The sequence below is a fragment of the Rhipicephalus microplus genome, chromosome 1 (genome assembly GCF_043290135.1).
Source record: "Rhipicephalus microplus isolate Deutch F79 chromosome 1, USDA_Rmic, whole genome shotgun sequence".
Classification (NCBI taxonomy): Eukaryota; Metazoa; Arthropoda; class Arachnida; order Ixodida; family Ixodidae; genus Rhipicephalus; species Rhipicephalus microplus.
In genome coordinates, this window is record NC_134700.1 from 238584859 (window position 1) to 238610030 (window position 25172).

At 42.9% G+C, this 25172-nt stretch overlaps 1 protein-coding gene across 1 annotated transcript in view; it reads left to right on the forward strand.

The window, feature by feature from the left end:
* Positions 1-17714: 17714 nt before the first annotated feature.
* LOC119166124 (acid-sensing ion channel 4-B-like) overlaps positions 17715-25172 on the forward strand; it is a 32259-nt gene continuing 24801 nt past the window's right edge. Inside the window, exons 1-6 of the mRNA XM_075868333.1 lie at positions 17715-17993; positions 19771-19867; positions 20241-20339; positions 22503-22657; positions 23477-23583; positions 24452-24609. Of these exons, the coding sequence (XP_075724448.1) occupies positions 17728-17993; positions 19771-19867; positions 20241-20339; positions 22503-22657; positions 23477-23583; positions 24452-24609 (882 nt within the window). The 5' untranslated portion in view covers positions 17715-17727. The remainder of the gene's footprint in view (positions 17994-19770; positions 19868-20240; positions 20340-22502; positions 22658-23476; positions 23584-24451; positions 24610-25172) is intronic.

The window sequence follows — 25172 nt, forward strand, 5'->3', positions numbered from 1 at the left end:
AGGTTGTAACAGTATGCTCAAAAGATATACACCTGTCCCACAATGCATGTTTTCAGGAGACACATGCATGGAACACTTCTTCTGCATTATCAGCCTGCCCACGATCTCTTCAAAAGGATAAGTTGCAGTGCGAGAACGTGTGCTCCGCGACTTCCTACACACAATCATCCATCGTAGGTTGCGCCCAATTATCCGAGCATTTGAGATTTTCAGTTTTAACTCTAGAGCTAGCATTGTACTAAACAGCTTCGCATCTCCTGGATAAGTTTCTTCAAACATATGCTGGCATAATGAATATATTCGTCAATAAATGGAAATAAATGCTATATGTACAATTGTAGTTAATTAATGAACAAACAGCTCCCATGGCAGGAGTTTCTAAATTAGATGATTTCAGAAGACTTGTCATGAAGTGGGGAAACATAACTCTAAAGTAATTGTCAAAATAACACGTTCCCTGTATATATAGTTGCATGAACGTGTTAGCATACGGAACTGCCGTACGAAGTTGCATTTTTTATGAATTTTCATCGTACCATTTGATGGCGTATTTATTACAATAGCAGGCTACAGGCAATATAACAGAAAATTACTTCTCTAGAGTCTCTCTGTATTTATTATAGACTGGGGAACTCGATCACGCACCCGTAGGAAAAGCGTGCCTCGCATGGCTACAGCAAAGCGATTTTGAATATCGCTCGCTTAACTGCTTAACTAAAATAAAGAATAGTTTTGTGGTGGCTTTGAATAGATACAAGCTCCGACTGATATGTGTTTTCGGCTGACAACAACGAGATGCACTAGAGCATCACAAAGGATTGCCAGTTATTCCCATAAGGATGGTGACAAATGTTCAGGTACCATAATAAATAAGAGTGTACCGCTGAAAGCACAGAAAAAGGTCCGTCAGCATACGGCAGGAGAATAATTTAAAATTCAAATGCAAATTCCTTCGTACTTGAAGAATCGGTGCAGTGAGTCCTGCAGAATGAGGAGAAAAGAAGGGTGCTCTAATCAGCGTGTCGTAACACGGTGCAAATGGCGAAGAGAGTATGGGTTCAAATTAGCACCAAACTTATTGGAACCCGATTTTCTCCATTTCGGACCAAACGACGTCTGTCGGACCTACTTGGCAGGCCAGAAAGTCGAACAAACGAAAAAAGCCCGTAAAGGAAACGGTAAACCAACGCCCAACCAGTTCGCGCGACAGAGTCCTCGAAGTAAGGTCCCCAGAGTCGAGAAACCTATACGCTATGGAAGCAACGACGTATCTTTGTTCCTTCGTTCCTTTGTTTCTCGTTTAGCTTTTTCACGAGAGCTATCGGCAATGGCCGAGGATCGAAAAGCTACAAAGCTCGTCGCCGGCTTTCTTGATTGCCTTGTCGGAAACGAGTTTAATTGAAACTGGGAACCGGAGAGAATTGGATTACTCTCTCTTTCTGCACGTCCATTCGTCAAGCTGACCTTCCACTGCTCCTACATTCTAGCATCTGTTTTCATTCTTTCTCGTTTTTTCGCTTAGACGAAGTTAGAATCGCCAAACGTTATTTATCGCCAGAGACGCTAATTACATCGTCGTTATGCTTTTATGGACTTTTTTATGACGTTTACGTGCTTGATAAATTGCGATAGGATAGAGTGACTCGTGTTGCTGAAGGAATTAAGAAGCACTCTGCTCTTCATCCTCAATGAGCTCTTCGGCAGCGTATACTTTTTGACACATAATAACTGGAAACAATAAAGTTAGCCTCCCTGACCTTTGGACTGACCCTTTAATTTTGTCGTTTTGTGCCTCAACGTACGAACTCAATTTTCTCTGTGTCCTCCAGCTAAGTGATGAAACTTATTTTGTTAGGTTTCCATGTATTAGTGTACACGCAGTGCTACACGCATTACTTAAGGCATTGCTCCTCACATGAAGCCACTACAAGTTGTGCCTTCATGTCCCGACTTGTCAGTCATGCGAGACGTGTTTTCTTCTGCCCCGAATTCGATACACACATTGCTACCTTAAGGACCTAATAAGGAAGTACTTTCTAGCTACTTAACGCTGAATTTGAAAGTTAGGTCTGAAGTGTCATATGAAATCCATCAGTAACTTCGTTTCCGTTCTGTTCTGTTCTGTTCTGTTTTAACTGTTTTGCTGTGGAGAGGTTGAGGTGCCTATTGCCTCGGCTACTCCATATCACAAAGTTCTGCAGCGAAAAATAAAATAATAATACAGAACTGTACCTAAAAATTAATAATATGGAAAAAAACACATAATAGGACACTGAAACCAGTTCAAATATCATGCCAATACACAGTTTTCTTCATGCAGTTCACACAGTCATAAACCACTTATACGCACACCCTACTAAGCCAATGTAAAATACATAAGTATTATTATTGCTCTGGTTTTCACGTGAGGTAAAAACGTCATTAATAATAATTTTGCACAAAGGTAACAACGCAATGCAAGATGTAAAGGCCGGGAGCACAAGGGCAAAACCTTGCGTTGCATTGTTACTTCTTTTCGTAGCATGAACCAACTGGCCTAACATGCTTTCATGAAATCAACTGCATCATTTTCTCTTATTTTGTGTAGAAACATTCATTGTCCCGCCAGCGTGGTTCAGCCACTAAGGTGCTCGGCTGCTAACCCGCAGGTCACGGGATCGAATCCCGGCTGCAGCGGCTGTATTTTTGATGAAGGCGACAATGCTGCAGGCCCGAGTGCTAAAATTGAGGGCACGTTAAAGAACCCGAGCTTGTCGAAATTTCCGGAGCTCCTATACGGCATCTCTCATACTCATATGGTGGTTTTGGGACGTTAAACTTCACATCTCTACGATTAGAAACATTCATTTTCTGAAATTCTCATGGGGAAGCTTTTCATCGCGCTACAGAAATTGAAAATATTCTACTTCGTTGAGAACTGTTATTTTTGTCTTGCGCTATGACCGCGAAACGAGAAATAGGCCACATAGTTATTCGCCTGCCACCTGGAGAATTACTTAAATCACCGACATCGCTTCTTGAGGAGGCAGTGAACAAAAAAAGACTTCTGAAATTTTGTTAACGGGAGGCATAAATATCTTCTGCGCGTGTCTCATAAATACGCTCTGTTATTTGCTCAAACACCACGTGCTAATCTTTCGGGCAAATAATTGGCTAATTCTTCTCATCTGTAAAACAGGCCACCAAGTGCACCGTCAGCGACACGTGCGAAGGAACACTCGAAGGCTTGTCACTGCTTGTCAAAGCTCCTTGCATAAAACCGCCCTCATGCGGGGGGACCTTTTGGAGGCGGCAGCACTTCAGCCACCAGTCATCCATGGGCACGGAGGCTTAATTAACGAAGCACGAGTGTCCGCAGCCAGGCTATAGCCTCTTGCACGAGAACACTCCACACCGCGCCCAGTGCCTCCTGAAGGTTCCGAGATCGTGTGTGTGTGCTCCGCCCGTTGAGCTTCGTCTAAGGACCTACAAGCGTTGGTCGGCAGCCGATTTCTGCTTCGTAAGCTCATTTGAATACCAATATGCCTCGAGGCGATGATCGGCTCGCCGTTTGGCTACCAGGGAACGAAGGAGACCGGTGTTCGCACATCTCGGTCTTAGCACATGGGATAAGAAAAATATAAAAGAGAGCCAATTGACACTTTTTTTAGTCCTGACTTGCCCCGTGTACGACTTTGTTTAGGGACACGTTAACTCTCCTTTGAGATTGTTATACACTCGTTGAGGAGTCGTAGGACCTAAACAGGGGTTAACGCATCTCTTTAAAGAGAGTAGTCATACACGTGGCGAATGTGAACTCGTCGAACATACACCCTTTTTCTTTCTTTGAGCTCAGTAGTATTGCTTTAGCATTCGTTCAGCTGTCAGAGAGAGAAATCTAAAAAATAAAGGAAAGGCAGGGAGGTTATAACTAGCGGAGCACCACGTTCAACTGACAGATGTAACGAACTCAATGGCAGGCCGCGAACAAAAACATGTTTTTTTTTTAAATGAGCGTATGAATATTTTTCTCTTGCTTTATTATTTTGCTTTTTATCAAATGGGAATGTACTGACATGTGCTCCATCAAGTCTCTAGCAAGTTTATGCCTTATTGACAGGCCAACATCATTCACCCGCCGTTCACCAGTGTACTTCACTGCCTCGGGGCACTCTGCCACGGCGTCTCTCATAATCATATATCATGGTTTCGGGACGTTAAGCCCCAACAATTTTTCTCTTATTATTATTATTATTATTATTATTATTATTATTATTATTATTATTATTATTATTATTATTATTATTATTATTATTCATTGCCATTACAATGGCAGACGAAAATAGCTCGTGTTCTTCGCCGAAGAATCTAAGCAAGCCATGCGCGCAAAAGAAAAAAAAACAACTGAAGACTTCGCCTTTTGTCGGAAACGCAGCGTGGAATTTGCCCGACAAAGATTCAACCAGTCCTGCGATCCCCTTACCACAATGTCCCCGAGTGTCCGCCTCCGGTACCGCTGCTTTTACCACCTGTGTCAACTGCGCTTAATTTCTTGCGATTGTTCCACAAGAATGGTTAAACAGTTATGCATTCGTTTTTCATTCGTTTTTCGTTCCAGAAGATGGTTTAATGCATTAAGCAAGGAAACCAAGGGCAATACATGTGCGCTTCCAACTTTGCCGGAAACGTATCACTGCAATATATTTGATTAAACTCGAGGCCTCCTGTACTCTTTGCGCGCGCTCTCTCTTTTCTCTTTCTCTCTCTATGTGAGAAGACTTCTGCGCAGATCTTCTCCGCGTGGGTAAGCACTGTAATCAAGTTCTTAACGACCGCAGCGAAAACAAGGGAAGCTATCCCACCCTCTTCACACCTTCCGTCTTTCTCCCAGCCTTACTTCCTTGGTCAAGGTATATTTGGCACACCGAATGATTCGCGCAGCGACTGCCCTTATCCGTCGGCTCGGGAAGGCGTGGGATCAATAATAACGGACGCATCGACGGGCCCAAGCCATGGCCAACGCCACTGTGAGACTACCCGGATGTTCCTGCGTGGTCGAAACGCCGTAAGGAAAGCCGAAGACAATGTTCTTTTACCACAGCAAGCAACGAAAGCAACGCAAATAGTCCGAAAACAGATAGATGAAAAAAAAAGGTTGAGAAAGAAAACGAATGGCTCGAAGCGGGAACCAATACCGTGTTTAAGACCGTTCAGATGACTGAGCCTTCTTGTAATTACAGGTTCAAGGCGCGCGAAAAGCCGGAGGATGAGTCTTCAGCCGATATTGTGTGGTAGTCGGGCTCGCCTTTCCTTTTGTCTCGCTTGGTCGTCTGCCTTTAGAGGCGTAAGCTGGCAGCGGAAATTAAGGACGACGTGTCTGAGCTCCTGAGGTTTCGGCATGATTGTCGTAAATCAGACGCCGAGTATTTGAGCTTGATGATATCACTTTGAAAGAGTCAAAGCCCGTTCCCTGGGTTCAACGAAGAACCAGCCTGGCTTGTGTCTTCAGGCCTTAATGTCTTAAGCGAAAATCTCGTAACCACTCTTAATTATCTGTCAATGATGGAAACACTTGTAATAACTATTGACATGGTAATGATGTCATATTGATATGAATCTGTGTTTCAGAAATGAGAAACACTACACTGGAAATTCGGGTCAGAGAGAGAGAGAAATAAATAAAAGAAAGAGACAGGAAGGTTAACCTAGACGAACTGGTTTGCTACCCTGTACGGGGGTGAGGTAAAGGGTCGGAAAGAGGATAGAAATAGAGAGATAAATAATAAGTTAGAAAAAAAAACCACACGCGCACACAATCAGGGAGTTCCGATCACAGTCGTTTGGACAGGCCGGTTGAACGCAAGAAGCGCAGGAGCGCCTTCACAGCCTTCTTCTGCGACATAAAGTCCTGTCGGCAGCGCAGGATTCTTTCTTCCGAAAGAGGCTGGTTGTCCAGTTCATTTAGTGCATTGCAGAGTGACTGTCTCTGCGAGCAGTATTGTGGGCATTCACACAGAATGTGCCAAGTTGTTTCATCACTGCCACAATGGTCGCATGCAGCAGTGTCACCCATTCCTATGCGGAACGCGTACGCATTGGTAAATGCGACGCCCAACCTTAATCTGCACATAACCATAATCTTGGGTCAGAGAATTTAAAACATCCTCAGGACGTCCTCAGCTTATCAAAACGCTCTTCTTTCGTGGACTACAAGCTCGGGACGTGTACATGTGGTACGAGCTTGCAGCTTGGTCAAGAAAGGCTGCTTCATAAAACGATATTCAGAAAAGACCTAGCACTGCTTGCGCCGAGTCGCGCAAGGCTATAAGTCAGAGTAGAGCTTGTGAGTACCTTGGGCGTCCTGACTTGGCTAGGTTTTTAGCCTCTCACCTGCCTATTCTACACTCCCTGGTAAACTATACTAGACATGGTTATGCTCTTTCTGTTTTTTAATTCGTAACATTTCTTAGCGAACTGCAGGCACTTTGAGCATTACTATCTATCTATCTATCTATCTATCTATCTATCTATCTATCTATCTATCTATCTATCTATCTATCTATCTATCTATCTACATATCTGTCTGTCTGTCTGTCTGTCTATCTGTCTATCTATCTATCTATCTATCTATCTATCTATCTATCTATCTATCTATCTATCTATCTATCTATCTATCTATCTATCTATCTATCTATCTATCTATCTATCTATCTATCTATCTATCTATCTATATATCTATCTATCTATCTATCTATCTATCTATCTATCTATCTATCTATCTATCTATCTATCTATCTATCTATCTATCTATCTATATATCTATATATCTATCTATCTATCTATCTATCTATCTATCTATCTATCTATCTATCTATCCACCTAGGTCTGGGAGCTCTCGCGATCGCCTCTTTAACCTATACGGTAGGACAACATTGGTATAGGAGGGTAAGAGGATCTGACGAATATGTCTGGCTAGTCTTCACGTCTCTCGCGGAAGGTCTGTAGGGGGTCAACACCACAGGTCGTTTCCCGTGGATCCCTCATAATCAATCGAACTTCGGCCGTTCCGCATTCGTGGTGTCCTTTGTTTGTTATGTTGTTTATTTGTTGTTTTGGCATACTGTACAAGGTTGTTTAGAGTGTCACTAGTGATATATTTCATTCGGCTAGCGAGCTCATTGATGTAAAAGCAAAGTGAATAAACGTACACGGGCGTTGGTTTGCGTGACTGCTGACTTTATCCGTGTGTTCCGAGAGCGCGACTAATATCGAGACCCCACACCGTATAACACGGGCCCTGGTATGCGGGCATGTGCCACAGGGGACTAACAGTTTATGTCGACCTAGAAACGAAGCGAACAAACGTTGGTAATATAAATGCGGGAGGGTTAAAACTGGCATCGCCATCGTTGACCCGACGAATGCAAAGAGTAAATGACAGGGTCTCGGCAGAAATCGGAACTCAAGTAATACGCGCGGCAATGCAGTATTTTACCATGGAGCCATACTAGGTCTCGGAACTGCTTCGGAAAAAAGACACACTGCAGGCCTACTGTTGGTGAAATGTCGATTGTTGTTACAGTGCAGACGTCGGGTTAACGTCAGTTGTAGTTGAGTGCCACCATCCACTGAAGCTAGTCTACGTAGCACTCCATAGAGGTATACGATCCTCGTAAGTAATGGCGCTACATATATCAGCTTCTGGTGTTAGCAATACCCGTGTTTCTGCTGGCATTGTTAAACAGCTATAAACAACCAAATATATAAGCACAATGTGTGACTCTTCAGCATATGTCTGTGCGTACAACATTTGCACGCATCCTTAGCGTCATTTCATAACGTTTCGCTCACAAAAATTACACCGCCGTCACCTTTCCTCCACATCCTTCGCATAAAAACATCGATTCCAACGGTACATGTTATCTGCCGAATTTCTTTAGTATGTGTATTTCTATCTCTTTCTCTCTATGCCTGTTGGCAAACATCGACCATAAAAGCTCTCTTGCATGAAACAACTCCTATATCACGAATGTGCCACGTGAAATTTGGCAGATACCACACCTCCCACCTCACTTGCCACTAAAGATTGACAAACCTGACACACCACCACCATCATCGATGGGGGGTGGGACAGGATAGAGGTCGATCCCCACTTCCCCCTGTCCCGCCTGAAAGAAAGTAATGAACTTGAAAGTTTATTCATTAATTCGTTTAACAAACACACGGACAGCGAACACGTATTAGGGGCGCCGCACGTTTCAGTTTCTCCTGTTAACCATCTGTAAAGGATTATTGGTAGAGGATGGCACTATAATTACTGGTGAGGGTGTACATACACAGATTAGGAGCGCCGCACGTTTCAGTTTCTCTTGTTAACCATCTGTAAAGGATTATTGGGCGAGGATGGCACATTGGTAACGGGCGACTCGGCTGGTAACGCGAAAGTCATGGGTTTGACTACGGCCTAGGCAGCCACATTTCAATGGAGGCTGTATTGGTTGGGACCCGCGTACGATGTTTAGTCAGTGCGCGTTGAAAGCACCTGATAGCCGAAACCTTTGATGCCCTCCTCCTCGGCGTGCCTCGTAGTGATGGCAGTTGTTACATGCGTTTGTTTTGCATTTGAAGTATACTATTTTGTCATTTGTCTTATGTACTAAATTTTTGTATGTGCTTGTGTTATTACTGATACGCCACCGCCAAGTCCCGCATTGCGAAACACACACACGCACACACGCACACACACACATTATATATATATATATATATATATATATATATATATATATATATATATATATATATATATATATATATATATATATATATATATATATATATATATATATATATATATATATATATATATATAATGTGTTTGTGTTAGCAGCAGTTGTGTTGTGATTATTCTGCTCGTATTGCTCACATGTAGTAATGTTCCCACTCCTGCTCGGGCTCGAGTGGCGCAAGCGGCCTTTCTTTGTAAATAAATAAAAAGAAAAAAATGTGTCATAGTTCTGCCACGTAAAAGTCCTAAATATTTGTTTATTTATTTATTTATTTATTTATTTATTTATTTATTTCACAACCATGATGACCCGGAGGTGTTATAGAAGAGAGTATATAGGTAACTGGACACGCAATAATAAAGGGAAAAAGAGAGCGGGAAAAGAAAATCTCTGCTAGCTAAGAGTACACGCAGCATTCAAAGCAGCCTTAAAGCAGTGGCGCTGGTTTGGAGATTTGGACAAGTATTGTGATTATCGCTTTTTAGTCAGCGACAATGGTGTCAGTGACGTACGGTGGTAGGGCATTGCAATGAATTTCATTGGCAGGCTATTCTAAGTGCATATTGGTATCGTCGCGCCACCTCTTCAGTTCGCTCCAACGAGCCCCTAGCTAGATGCTCCAGTCGCCAGCAATAGATGGCGCCTCAGTTATTTTAACGCTGCTGATAGGAGAATATTTGTGATTGTTTTTCCGTAGTTATTGATAACGAGTGCCCAATCACTGTTTTCCTTCAGCAATGCAGCATATTGGACTATGCTAAAAAAGATTCTAATAAACATAAGTGCCACTATGGCATGTATTCTGTGATTTGAGCATGTGTTTCATGAACACAGCGTATTAATACGATATAATATTACATTTTATTGCTTGCCATTGTTGACTGCCTATGTTGTGTGTGTGTGATATTGTTATCTTGTCATACGTCTTATATATATATATATATATATATATATATATATATATATATATATATATATATATATATATATGAGATCTAACAGACAGTAATGCCAAGGAATGTACAGGGGAAGTTATTAGAACCAATGGAATGTAAATAAGAAGAAAGAAGAAAGAAAAGTGGATGAAAAAATAACCAGCCGTGAGCAGGAATCGAACCTACGACCTTCGAATAACGCGTTATTCGAACGCGTTATTCGAAGCCCTTAGGTATACACTTCTTTCCCTTATATATATATATATATATATATATATATATATATATATATATATATATATATATATATATATATATATATATATATATATATATATACATATATATATATATATAAATATATAGTGGAAGTTGGAGGCACGGTAGTTGGACAGGACACTGGCAAGGTTTCCTAGGAAACGAAGAATCTCATTAAGAAGCGTCAAACCATGAATATGGAAGTCTCAAGTACAACAGACAAAATAGAACTGGCAGAGCTTTCGAAGTTGATTAATAAGCGTAAGGTATCCGATGTGAGAAGGTATAACCTGTAGAGAATCGAACACGCTCTGAAAACCGGAGGAAGCATCAAAGCAGTGAAGAGGAAACTTGGGATAGGCAAAAATCGGATGTATGCACTAAGGGACAAAGAACGCAATATAACTACCAATATGGATAGGATAGTTAAAATAGCGGATGAGTTTTACAGAGATCTCTACAGTAGCCAAGACAACCACGACCCTAATACTATAAGAACTAGCAGCAACCCAGATGACACCCCACAAGTAATGATAGAAAAAGTCAGAAAAGCCTTGGAGAGCATGCAAAGAGGCAAAGCTGTTGGTGATGATCAGGTAACATCAGATCTGCTGAAATATGGAGGACAGATTGTGTTAGAAAAACTAGCCACCCTGTTTACTAGGTGTCCCCTGACGGGAAGAGTACCAAAGTGTTGGAACAATGCTAACATCATCTTAATACATAAGAAAGGAGATGACAAGGTCTTGAAGAATTACAGGCCGATCAGCTTGCTCTCCGTAGTATACAAGCTATTTACAAAGGCAATTGCTAACAGAGTTAAGAAAACATTAGAATTCCGTCAACCAAAGGAACAAGCAGAATTTCGAACAGGCTACTCAACAATAGACCACATTCATACCATCAATCAGGTAATAGAGAAATGCTCAGAATACAGCCAACCACTATAGATAGCCTTCATTGATTACGAGAGGGCGTTTGATTCAGTCGAAATATCAGCAGTCATGCAGACACTGCGGAATCAGCGCGTCGATGAAGCAGATATAAACATCCTGGAAGAAATCTACAGGGGATCAACTGCTACCATAGTGCTTCATAAAGAAAGCAAGAGAATACCAATCAAGAAGGGATTAAGGCAGGGGGACACAATCTCCCCAATGCTGTTTACCGCGTGCTTACAGGAGGTTTTCAGAGGCCTAGAATGAGAACAGTTAGGGATAAGAGTTAATGGAGAGTACCTTAGTAACCTGCGCTTTGCCGATGACATTGCATTGCTGAGTAACTCAGGGGACGAATTGCAACTCATGATTACGGAGTTAGACAAGGAGAGCAAAAAGGTCGGTCTTAAAATTAATCTACAGAGAACGAAAGTAATGTACAACAACCTCGGAAGAGAGCAGCGCTTCTAGATAGGCAATAGTGCACTTCAAGTTGTAAAAGACTATGTCTACTTAGGGCAGGTGATAACCGCGGAGCCGAACCACGAGATTGAAGTAACTAGAAGAATAAGAATGGGGTGGAGCACATTTTGCAAGCACTCTCAAATTATGACGGGTAGATTGCCACTACCCTCAAGAGGAAGGTATATAACAGCTGTATCTTGACGGTACTTAGCTGTGGAGCGGAAACCTGGAGACGTAAAAAGAGGGTTCAGCTTTATTATTGCTTTTCATGTTCGTGCCACTTCATGACCATACATTTGAACTATTCTCTTTTTATCTTAGCAATGTTTTCGTTAACTTTTTGTATTACATTTTTGTGATGTTATACCTATGTTTATTTCATAATTGTTGTGCATGATTGTCTGCCACTCCTGCTGCTTTGTCAACTTTTGAACGGAGTCAGGACCTCGTACAGCTCTTAAGCTTTTAGTCCTATACTCCATCTTATCAAAAGATAATAAAATGATTGTTTCATTGATTGATTGATTGATTGATTGATTGATTGATTGATTAATTGAAAACAACGCAGTGAGCGATGGAAAGAAAAGTGGTATAAGAAGAGAGCAGAGTGGATTAGGGAACAAACTAGGTTAAAGGATATCATAGTTGAAATCAAGAAGAAGAAATGAACATGGGCCGGGCATGTAGCGCGTAGACAGGATAACCACTGGTCATTAAGGGTGACTAACTGGATTTCCAGAGAAGGCAAGCGGGTTAGGGGGAGACAGAAGGTTAGGTGGGCAGATGAGATTAAGAAGTTTGCGGGTGTAAATTAGCAGCAGCAAGCACAAGACCGAGTTAACTGGCGGAACATGGGAGAGGCCTTTGTCCTGCAGTGGATGTAGTCAGGCTGATGATGATGATATTTGTTTTTCCGTATTTACTGATAACGAGTGTCCAATCACTGTTTTCCTTCAGCAATGCAGCATATTGGACTCTGCTCAAAAAGAATCTAATAAACATCTGTGCCACTATGTAGGGCCACTATATATATATATATATATATAGTGAAGGTATGGGATATGGCACAACGGGAGCGTTGTCAACAAGGATAAATATATTTATTTCCCAACAGTTTCGGGAGGGGACCTCCCTTCATCAGGGGATGAGTTATACTGACATGAACTTCCTTGCTGCCGCGTCCCTCTCGCCTTGAAAGACGTTTGCGAGAGTGAGAGGGAACTGGAAGAAGGAAAAAAAAAAGAGAGAAAAAAGACGAAAAAAGAAAGAAAAGAAGTAGGTGGATGTAGACGGACAGTTGGCTTCTCTCAGCGTTGACAGTGGTTCTTCCTGTTTTTTACTTTCTTTCTTTTCTTTCTTTTTTCGTCTTTTTTCTCTCTCTTTTTTTTTCCTTCTTCCAGTTCCCTCTCACTCTCGCAAACGTCTTTCAAGGCGAGAGGGACGCGGCAGCAAGGAAGTTCATGTCAGTATAACTCATCCCCTGATGAAGGGAGGTCCCCTCCCGAAACTGTTGGGAAATAAATATATTTATCCTTGTTGACAACGCTCCCGTTGTGCCATATCCCATACCTTCACGAAGACTAACTGGCCCATTGAATTATTACTCCCACTATATATATATATATATATATATATATATATATATATATATATATATATATATATATATATATATATATATATATATATATATATATATAAAGAGTGTCACACACTCTTTATGAGCCTGTATGGTGTCACTGACACTCCCATTTTTAAATTCACATGTATACTCAATAAAGTGAGTGGGGGATACCTGCTTTGGTAGCTAAGAGATAGAGCATCGAACGCGTTATTCGAAGTTCGCAGGTTCGGTTCCTGCCCACGGCTAGTTATCTTTTCACCCACTTTTATTTCTTCACATTTACATTACCAGTGGTCTAATAACCTCCCCTATAATTTCCTTGGCGTTATTGTCTGTTAGATCTCTTTATATTGTGTCAAAACACGGAAAAATGAGCCCTCAAGTACGCACTTCTTCCCCTTATTCATTACGAGGGTCTCGTACTGGTACTGCAAAGCGTACAAGCCCAAGCACTTCGGACATGCCTTGGCCTTCCAAGATGCTCATCGACAGTGTCAACTATTGTTATTGCACAAAACAACCGGTCACAACGCATATCATTGTCGAGACGCTGAGAGCGCACATTCGGCATTTATCACGGCTACCGTCACATCATTTAGCGTGTTTGACAGCTCGTAGGCACCATTCTTCGTACTGCGGTATTGTGACAAGAGAGAGAGAAAAAAAGATGCAAGGAAAGGCAGGGAGGTTAACCATTGACAAAACATCAAGACATACTACCACCTGGCTTCAAACTTGCAATGCATCCAGCAACTGCGCCATGAAGTCTTCGTCAACCTGACGTGCGCTTATCAGTTCCTGGAATCTTTAAGAAGGCACGCATGTCAACGCTAGCCCTGAAGCAATTGACTTTGCGTCTGTTGGACGAAAGGTACTTCGACCACATACATGTTTACACCGATGGCTCCACTAATTCCAACAGCTCTACAGGAGCAGTGGTTGTTCCATCTGAAAATGTGTTGCTTCAGTACAAGTTTTCTCACACGACGACGTCGACAGCAGCAGAGCTCGCAGCACTTCAAGGTGCAGTAAAGTACATTCTTCGGCAGCAACCTAACCAATGGGCCATCTTTTGCGACTCCAGGTCAGCCTTACAGTCACTACGGTTTGTTATGCAGCACGGGTTACACGAACAATCAGTATATCAGATAAGGCACGACTACCACGAAGCGCTCAAGGAAGGTCACGATATTGTATTTCAGTGGTTGCCGAGTCATTGTGGAATCATCGGCAATGACCGCGCGGATGAAGCTGCTCAATCGGCTCATGACCAAGACCAGAACACGCCCATACCACTCTTGAGAACGGACGCTGCAAGGCTACTTCAATCACTTTCTCACCGTATATCTCTCCTATAATGGAATACGCAGGGTTTCTCCAACACGCACCTGTATTCGATCGACCCGAACTTGCAACTTCGTTTGCCATCCGGGCTCCCACGATGCGCTGAAACTTTACTGTGTCGCACGACGTTGGGCGTGGCATTTACGAATTCGTACTCTCGTCTCCTTGGAATGGCGAGCACTTCGGCATGCAACATCTGCGCCTGCGAGGAAACGCTTGAGCACATTCTATGTCATTGCCCAGCATACCAGACCGAACGACGTATTATGGAAGCCAAGCTCTGTCAGCTGGATTCACGGCCGCTTACAGAAGAGAAGATCCTGGGACCTTGGCCGACGGCTACCCATACGCGCAAAACCACGAAAGCCCTCTTGTACTTTTCAAGGACCACCAGACTTCACGACCGCTTGTGAAAGAACTGTGCGAGACCGTGCTGTGTAGTCTCGAGCTGACTATTGATGCTTTTCTTCCTTACTCCTCTCCTTTTCTATCTCTTTCCGTTCTATTATTCTCCTTTTCCCCCACCCCAAGTGTAGGGTAGCCAACCGAGCCAAGCTTGGTTAACCTCCCTGCCTTTCCTCCCTATTTCTCTCTCTCTCTCTCGTACTGGCAGACTTGGTGCCATCTTGAAAAACGAAGGACGCGCATGCGTGCCCGTCTTGGAGGCGATAAGGTGTAGAACGCAAAGCAACGGGTAAGTGCCGCCAATGTGTCGTCTAAGCAAAGCGTTGGAAACACTCGCCTTTTCGTGCAAGCATTGCATTATCAGCGCGGCGTGATAAACGCTACGGCCCTTAGAATTACTTATGTATGCCTTTTCTAGTAATAGACACACACACAGAATATATACGTGTTTTTATGGTATCTCAGATATGTGCAATAGTCGGTTTTCAATTGACAATCATACCAGTATGAAGGCTAAAACATGAAAAATGATGGTGGGCGCTGCGGATGGGGTCTGCCGTTTGGGGTACCGTTAAGGGTGGACAAACAAACAAATGTACAGACAGATTGACAAAAATGTTTGCGTCGAAAGTCCGCAAGAAAGACTATTGTCTATAAAAGACTCAGGCGCGCGGAATCGAACGTGGGACCTCTGCGTCGGGAATAAGTGCCGTTAACCACTCAGCCACTTAAAGATACCCCCTTCAATGTACAAACGGTAAGCTATTCATATCTAGCTCTTACCGCTGTTGACGGGCATCTCGGGGGAGGGAACTATCGTGTTTTCAGCATTATCAGCAAGATGGCGCCGTGAGCGCGTGGCGGCTCTCATCTCTCACGCGTACTTTGGCCCGCGTAGAGAATAACAGAGTGTATGCTCGATCCCGTGCCCTTATCTTGCAGTGGGGAGAATCGTACGTCTTGGCTTGCGTTGAGTTTCATCGGAACGATTGTGTTGTAGTTACCGGGCGCACAAAGGTCACTGAAATTGTAGCACAGTCTCCGTTTGTGAAAAGGGTGTGCTTTTTAGGCACAGTGAAGCAACGACTAAGACGCTTGTTTGCGTTAATTTGAACCTGTGAGTACGATTCGTGCATCCTTTGTGCGTGAGAAACACAGGAAGCGTTTCGATCTGCTTGCCATTCTGCGCGTGACCATCCAATTTGTTGCTGTCACGTTCATTGTTTTGCCTTTGCGGCAAAACTATGACTTTATTAATATTGCAGAGAAATTTGCACGTGTGTACGTATATGCGTGGGGGAGGGGGGGGCATGGCGGTCACCGAGAGAGAGCATCATTACCTACACCTTGTTTTTTTTTCTAAGATATAGGTAGAGATATATGGAGGACTTCATAATGTGTATGAATTCCGCTTCTGCTCAGGCTGCGAGGACTACTATGATAAAGACAAAAGGTGTGCCTCAAATACTTACTTCAACTTGAGGAAACTGAACTTTTCGCCGGGTTGTAGTATGCGCATCCTTATAAGGCCAGTTTTCAAAGCCATGTGTATTGATCTCACGGCAACTCACACGGCCATCAATTTTTCTCGGTGACCGGAAAATGGCGGTTCCGCAATAAACAACAACAAAAAAGCAGGAGTTTCCGTTTACCACAATACAGCTTTCAGACGAGCATTATAGCAACTGCGTGCTTTAATCTACCGGGCCGTGCGTGCTCATAAAAACGTCTACATAAATTCTATACCTTACTTCCCCATCAGCCTTGCTAAACGCACGCGAAACCATACTTTTCCGCCAATAGATAAGTAAAATGCGGCCTATTGTACTGATAATGGCTTTATGCGAAATAACCAGAGAAGGTGAAAAACACGCCTCCACTTGCTCCTGCGTGAGTGTCGATCGATTAGCAACGATTGGACACGATAGCAGGCGGGTTTCACCCATTCTGAACTTTGTCAGAACTCCCATTTAGTCGCATTAAGGGAGCCTCTTTGTTCGTTTCCTCTGACGGTCAGGGTAAGTACATATATGGCATATATTCTTTATATAAGGTTTGACAACTAATTGCGCGCGGGAGTATGCAATTATTTATATTATTTATAAGGTCTTCACGTACTCAATATTTATAATTTTGACTTCATGGCTTCTATTCTTGCCCTCTCACCTTGTGCAGATTCGTCATAAGTGCTTTGAGTTTCTTTTAATAATTGTCGCTGTTTGATGTCCCAAAACCCCGATTTGATTATGAGGGACAGCATGGTGGATGATTTCGGGAATTTGGACCACCTTGGCTTTTTTGGAGTGCATCTCAATATAGGTATACATGGGCCCGTAGTATTCGGCCTTAATCGAAAAATATGAAGTCCCGGCCATCCATGGCGACCACAATTTCGGCAGAGCCGAAAATGCTGGAAAATGGGAGGGAAAAAGAATGGAAGACGCAGGGTATATTGACACTACAGTTTGTCAATGAAGCACATATGCGCATGTGATTTGCTGAGCTTGACGTGTGCGATCGTGGCGTAGCACTGAAAATCCCGTATAGAAAACATGCGTGGTCCGGGAAGGCATAAGCGAACACATCGACATGGGCGCCGCGGGGCCAGCCGTTCGTCAAGTAGTGCACCAGTTCTTGAAGGCATTGGGGGAAAGCATGTCGTATTAAAGCTGATAAGCCAGACGGCTGAACGTATTCTGAAAATCGGTTGCTTTTCAATGTGGGACGTGCTAAGAAAGTACTGATGGTGCTCTCCTCTTGAACGTATGATTGCTGAACAAAGTACGTACTCGTTTTGCTGAAGGGGCTACTCATGATGTCTTACAAGCTGATGACAGCCCTGCTGTTCACACTTTGTTAGTATGACTGCTGTTATTCGCGTGGTCGCTTAGGGTGCTCACGTTGTGGTCATGACCACGTGAGCCAGCTTCTTCCTTTCTCACTGTCCAAATCGCGTTTCATGCGCTTCCAGTTCGCGCTAAGTCAGCAAAATGACCACTCGGCCACGGCGAGTCGACGCTCTACTGGCCGAGGCCCTCGAGAGTTCAGGCACCCGAGCACGCGGTGGTAGCGGCGTGAAGAACTCGAGCGCAGGCATGCAGTTGCTACTGCGGCTGCGGATTATGTTCGCCGAGTCGGCCATTCCCGGCCTTCGCGTCATCCTCGGCCTGTCTCACCCGGTGCGACGGCTCGCCTGGACGGCTGCCTTGGCAGCGCTTGTGTACGTAGGCCTCAACGACCTCTACGTTGTGTTCAGGTAACTCTTTTTCTATCAGAGGCACCTTTAACATACAGTATGCATTTAGAATGGCTAGTTGGGCGCGTTGGTAAAGGTTCATGATGAAACAAGCGCTGACAATACACACACGTCGGGAAGTAAAATACACGAATCGTCCGGAAGTAAAAAAAAAATTACAATGTTCGGCACACGCGAAGAGGGGAGACAAGTTGAGGTTGAAAAAGAGCGGAAAGTGGTCATCCCGTCTCTGCACAATATTTCACATCGGTTGAAAAAAGTTGCATTACGGATTGGGTGCGGGTTGTCTTTCAAGCTGAAAACAGATAATCAAAGATTTGCCCAGCAGTAGAAAGGCAAGTCTACAAGAAAGGAAGTGGAGAATCAGACAGATGTGGCATAAAACATGGCAGGAGGTACGTTGAGTGCAAAAAAGATGTTGTGTACGGAACTCCTTTCACATGTGGAAAAGAGTATTTTGGTCAGACAGTTCGGTACCTAAATGTGCGTCTTCGTGAACATGAGAGTTCACTAAAGGAGGCCCCTTACTCACATTTAGCGATGCACTGCAAGGAGTGCACCTGCAAACCGAACTTTTCACACACGAGTAATGAACAGGCACAAAAAGCGGACGACGAAGGAATTAATGGAAGCCTATAGAATAAAGAAAGGAGGTGACAGTTGCGTCAGTCAAGCGTCAGTTCTACTAACAGATGTGGAATTTGCTTTTTTGGACGTCACATAACTCAGCGCATTTTTTTCTGTTTTTTTTTTAAGTTTTTTCTGTTTTTTTTATTTTTTATTTGTACGTTTTCTTTTCTTAGTTCTTCACACATGTTTGTCTCCAGATGTGTGCAATCGATTATGGTACTGCATATTTTGTTATATCATGTCGTTAATGGTGACAGGGGAAATTGGGAAAGACTTACATGCGTGGGATGTATTTATTAGTGTTCGCTTCGAAATAAAAATTTGCAGTTGCTAGTAAGCGCTTGTCTGTGTCCTCTCTGAGTGTGTGTATTTTCAGCGCTTGTTTCATCATGTGCAGTTTACACGTCGTGTTGTTTGGGGCATTCTACTTTCATAACCTACCTATATTGTATAGGCCGAAAACGTAGGTTCAGTTCGCAGCACACGGCCTCGAAACCAAAAGCCTTTTGACCATTTACCACACTGCGTTCTCATTTAGGCACACGCCTTAATTTTCCCAGTTCTGTGCAATATCGACAAGGAAGAGACAACAAGAAGTGAGCAGATGAATATTTCAGCTTTCTTATTGCCTAAAGTTCCTTTATATCTCTCTTGGTTATAATATTTTTCTACCCACAACTGATTTTACGAAGGCAGTACCAAGTTTATCGAGACGTTGCACGTCGGGCGATTTCGCCGGAACTATATAGTATACCCACTTTTCTACCATTTGAAAAAATGCTTGCTACAAGCTGATCACTATCACCTCTAATTTTAGTGGGTAGTTCACTTTAGTTTATAAAAAAAAGCATAACATGACTGCCTGTACAACGATAACATACGTTGTAACTAAAGTTGACTCCTGTACAACACACTATAACTTATCCGAACACTTCCACTTTTCTTGAATTTGATCCTCAGAAGCTTGGTATCAAATGGCGCGAATATCGCGCATTTATGGTTATTTGATCGTAATGAGTGTCCCAAAGAGTTAAGCGACGCTAACCTTTTCCACACATGATACAGCCAATGTAAAATATCACTGGGAATTCACGAACTTTACTGTGTCACTATATTAACACATGTCTTACACTTACTTGTCTGACAGAGAGTACTTCGAGTACGCCGACACAGTCGACGTCATGTGGGCCAGATCACCCGAAGGAATGGCGCTGCCTGCTGTTACGGTTTGCAATGTGAATCAGGTATGTGTAAACTAAATTGATGGTAGAGATGTAAGGTCAAGTTGCGTGACGTAACTTAACCTAATAATGCGAAATAAATGTGTTGTCCGGTTTGTTGAGTCAATGTACAAATTTTAGCATGCCATTAAAAAAAACCGTGGCCTACTACAGAACGGGAATCGTATATTGCTTGTTGAAAACAAACATACATCTTTAACAGGTGCGTCCAATGGGCTCAATGTAGGGCTTAGGTGGAAGAGTGATAACGCGAGCAGATGCTTCTCGCAACATTCAGGTGTATACGCATAACCCAGGAACACAGAGGCAAAGCATGGCCTCATATTTGCTTCCTCAGTTTCCAAGTTTGTTTGCGTTTCTGTTGCATTCTCCGCAGGTACGGTGGAGCGTCTTCTGCGGAGATATAGAGCTCAACCGAAGCACAGCTTCCGAATGGCAAGAAAAAATCTGCACAAAGTCATCACTGCCCATCTGGGTGGGCTCACACTGCGTGCTTATTTATAATACTGGGATTTGTGTGCTTGTGTGTGTGTGATGTGTGATGCCCTATCTTTCTTTCTCTTTCCTCTCTTTTTTCCACTTTCAATCTCCCTCATCCCGTTCCCACGTGTAGGGTAGCAAACCAGTTATATACTGGACTGGTTAACATCCCCATCTCTCTTCCTATACCATTCCATCTTTTCTCTTCATTGCTATCGTAATTGTCCTACACTGCGTCCTGTATACCGTGTATCTATAGGCTCTGACTGCGGCCTTTCCACCAACAACAAAAAAATAAAAGAGACTTGAAAAATTTTGGGGCTCGTCGGTATTGAACCAATAGGCTCCCGAGCCCGATCGTGCATCTGTTCAACACTAATAATTTAGGCATCATTTAGGCAATTGAGAAACGAGAGCATAATTCCGAAATTTGGCGCGCACCGGCACCATGGCTGCGATTTCTGAGGCTATGTACGCGAAAGAAAAAGATATTCCCGCGTGCGCCGTACACCAGGTAGTTCAATACCCCTGTGGCATGCAGGCTTGTAACTGTTCGCGTTAATTTCTCGTCTGTTTGTTTTTGCATGCGTAATCATAGTAACCTCAATATGCGTAAACGTTCATGGCTGTGTAAACGCAGCTGGAAGACTTACAAGCACGTAACGAAGCTTTAAGCACGCTTTTATGGATGCTTTGATGATTCTGTGTTGAAACCTTTAATAGTACCTTAAATTTATTTTTCTATTACAACTACAGATTCTAAGCATTTTGAGCTCCATTCTACAAGATTTCGTACATGTCGTAGGAAGATAGTGTATAACTCAGCTTCGTTACCTTATCAGGTTAGTGATAATTCACCATAGTTTAAATGCTCTTTTCGTCTCGAACTGACTCAGCATGCTGAGTACTACTGATGGCAGTGGTTAGAAGAAGAAGGGACATAATTTCTGCAGCCTGATAGGGAGCACGGCGCAGCGCCTCACTGACAGGAAAACAGACAAATAAAAAACGAGCGATGGGGCCACCCATAATCATTACGTCCATTGCCGGTCACATGCTCGCCCTCCGCTATTCTCGAGAGTTGATGTATCATTCAGGCGTAAACTTCATGCATTTCAACCGGAAAGCGATAGAAGCATGTGACGTAGTCAAATAAAGAAAGTCTAAGTCATGTTTAGGTGAAATCTGTAAGAACTGAGGGGAATTTATTGGCTCGTGTTTTCTATGTGTTCATCTTGCGATTGTGTTATCTGCTCTATTCTGTTCTTTTCTTTTGGCTATCTGATTTGTTTTGTGGTTATTCATTTTCTGTTCTATATACGGTTTTTTTATTTTACGGTTCTATGTTTTTCTGAACGGCACTGACAGCAGATTTTTTTTTTCTACCCAGTTTTTTTTACGCACAATGAAACGCTCTCTCTCAGTAATGTATAAACCAGCAGTGGCTGATTCTGAAAGCGTGTGGATATTTCAAAAAAAGTTTCGATTTTAGAAGCTAGTAAACAAGGACGAGCGTCTCCTCCAGCAGCGCTGAGAATTGATGACAATTACGACAGCTCTTCTCACAAGCCGTTCTCTCAACGTCCTACTTTCACAAGAGGGAGTGCAGTTGTAGCTAACCACCTTCATTCTGCCATTTTCGACCGTTCTTTATTTTAAATGATCTAAATATAAAAATAATATAATATAATAGCACAATAATAACATAATAATTACGAAGCGGGTAGAATAAGTTTTGCGAATGTTCATTGTGACTTGAAAGCTATTCAATTCGCTGTGGGCCAGGCGCTCGTGGTAGTTCTTATACAACTTGTCGTCATGCGTGGCTGGTCCCTCAGCCAGCTTAAAGTAAACTTCACGCTGCACGTGGCTTCAGCAATAGAATCCGGAAGAGCGCTTTGCTGGAGCTGATTACGGAGGACACGTGCTGCCGTTCGTGAGCGTCTGACATACTTCAGGCGAGGGCGGCACCACTCAAGCGAAGATTGATGTGCAAGCGAAGATTGATGTATCGGCACATTGTAGGTTAGGAAATGTTTTAATGAAAGATATATTGTATTTAAACACTAATACAGAGACCATTACTAGCGTAAAGGCTCACGTTGTCGCCATCATACGCGTCTTCGCTTCCGTGATGTCACACGACGTGGTTGCGCAGTTACGCGAGGACAACGCTACGCAGCGCGAGGAGTTCCACAAGTGGATCGCCGAACTGCAGCGGCGGAACGAGACGACGGCCAAGTTGCTGGGTCATCAGAGGGAGAACATGGTTGTCAGCTGCCTGGTCGGTGGGAAAGACTGCAACACTCCCGAGTAAAATAACGCTGCCACTTTTTCGTTTTGTCACAGCACCTTCCTAAATTACTGAAACAGCGCAGCAGAGGACGAGAATAGGAACGATGGACAGCAGCGTTCCTTTTTTCGTCCTCGTTTTCTGTCTCGATGTTTAATCATTCGAAGATCAAAGCACACCAACCTGTCCAGTTAATTAACCGTTCTGGTTGTTACAGCCCCTTCACCCTTCAGATCAGAATACACCAAACTGAAGCGAGGATACACAAAGCAGGCTCGGATGCTTGTGCAAAAGCTATACCGCACCAATAATTTTACCTCCAGATGTTATATACTGTACTATATTATAGTATATACTTACTATATTATACTATACTATAGCAGTTTTATTACATCTATATATACAACAGTCTACAAAGCACCGAAGCTCACTTTTTCTTTAGTCATTGCGACACCGCATACGTAGCCATTTGTTTACTGCAGTAAAATCTTCGTCAATGACTTTAGGGTATATCCACTATCGTTGTGCGTGGAGGCGCACAGTGCAGGCCTAAAGCAGGAGATGTAAATAAAAGTACGATACATACGATACGCATGAGACATACAATTAAGTATGTGTGTCACGTACTCAAGTTTGTTCCTATGTGTTAAAAGAAATAAAGCGTTGGCAGTTGTTCATTACCTTGTACAACTATACAGCTGCGCTGACCAACTACATAGAGCTGTGGAGAGAAAAGTAGTTTCTTTTTCCTACTTCTTTGAGCCACCTTCGCGTTATCTTCAATTATGCATGGATGTCGATGTTGTTATACATTTAATCTCTCGTTTTTTTTTTTTAAGGCATCTTCAAGTGAAAGTTTACGGCCCTTACGGCAACTGTTTCTGTCTGGGCTGCAACCTCAGTGCAGAAAGAGAGAAGATACAGACGGCCTACAGTCCCGATCAAGGTACCGTTACCTGCATGCACAACAAGATCACACTAAAAGCAAGTGAAGGCGCCAGGCAAACTATCAGCAAGAAACAACATCCCCACAATCTCACCGCGTAAAGCATTTATAACTGAAGGCCGAGTTCATTTTGGAAGTGTGTGTGATAAGAATACGTGACTGAATGCAACGTAAAGAGCTTAAAAGAGTGGCCTTTCTTAATTGAAACCGTGGTAAAATTGTTTGGCTAATCAGACTCTCTGCTGCTCTACGCACACGGCACTGAAAACGCTTCAGGTGAATTCTTGTGCCTCAAGAGAGGAATTTCCTTAGCTAAATGGATTACGACACAACTCTTTAAAATCCTTGAGCCACTTCTTTTTACTTTTGAATCACCTTATAGTGGTTCGTGTTCTTTTTTTTCCTTCTTTTACTGTTATATTTATAAGCCTAATGTATATTGGCAGTCAAGTTATTATTCATCATAGCACGTTTTTGTTCATCTTTCGGCCGAAGTGCTTCTTTTTCTGACACTCGCCGAAGGGCTTCTTTTTCTTTTTCACAGGCTTCACAGTAATATTCAAACGACCCACTGTGTTCACCCTTCGTCCCACGCACAATATATTTAAGTCAGCTGTATTTCGCGATTCTCTGCGTGCCATTTTTTTCTTTCTTACCTCTTTTTGCTTTTTAGCAACCATGTGCGTCTTCATTGATGCCATTTTTTCATACTTCTGTGGCCTTACGAGGATGAATATCATGTTGCCCATCATGCCATTTCCCCAGCCAAAGACTAAAGCTGGACTACCATATACATTTCCTTATAATCCGTCCATGTGCTTGAGGACGCTTTCCTGCTCTTCTGTTTTGCCCTCGTAATGCGTTGAAGGTGTCCGCCTGCTACTGAACCTGGAGTTGAACGAGTACCTTCCTCACACAACCGAAGCTGGCTTCGTCGTCAGCGTCCATCAGCCGGGAGTGCAGGTCGACTTCCGCGACAGCATTTTCTTGCTGCCTTGCCACACAACAATGATCAGCGTTACGCAGGTTTGACATTCCATTGGTTGGAACATAAACTACCGGTCTGATGTGTAGTAACTGATGATGTGCTAACGTGTATTATTACAGCTGTTAAACACAGTTCCCAAGCTCTAAATTAGAAGAGATGTTCCGCGCGTGATGTTCCGAATTACTTTGATTTTTTCTTCGTTTTTTTCATTATTATTATTATTATTAGTAGTAGTAGTAGTAGTAGTAGGAGGAGGAGGAGGAGGAGGAGGAGGAGGAGGACGACGATCATTGTTTCTGTTGTTTTTTATTTATATTTGGCAAAATATGAGAAGGGATAGGTTATGTTAGAACCGGCGATCCCAACATCGTGACAGTTGTGTACAAGATAAACACACCAACAAGGAAAATTAAGGATAAAAGAAGGAAAAATGAATCAGAGGCCCTATGTACTTACTATACACTATAGGGCTTATAATGCATGAATGAGTACAGTATGTATGGGCATGCATACTGTGCTATAGTTGTTGTTGAAGTTGTTGTTGTTTACCGTAAGAAACGCTTGTAAGAAGCGCGTAAGAAGCCTTCTTCGCTAGCAATAT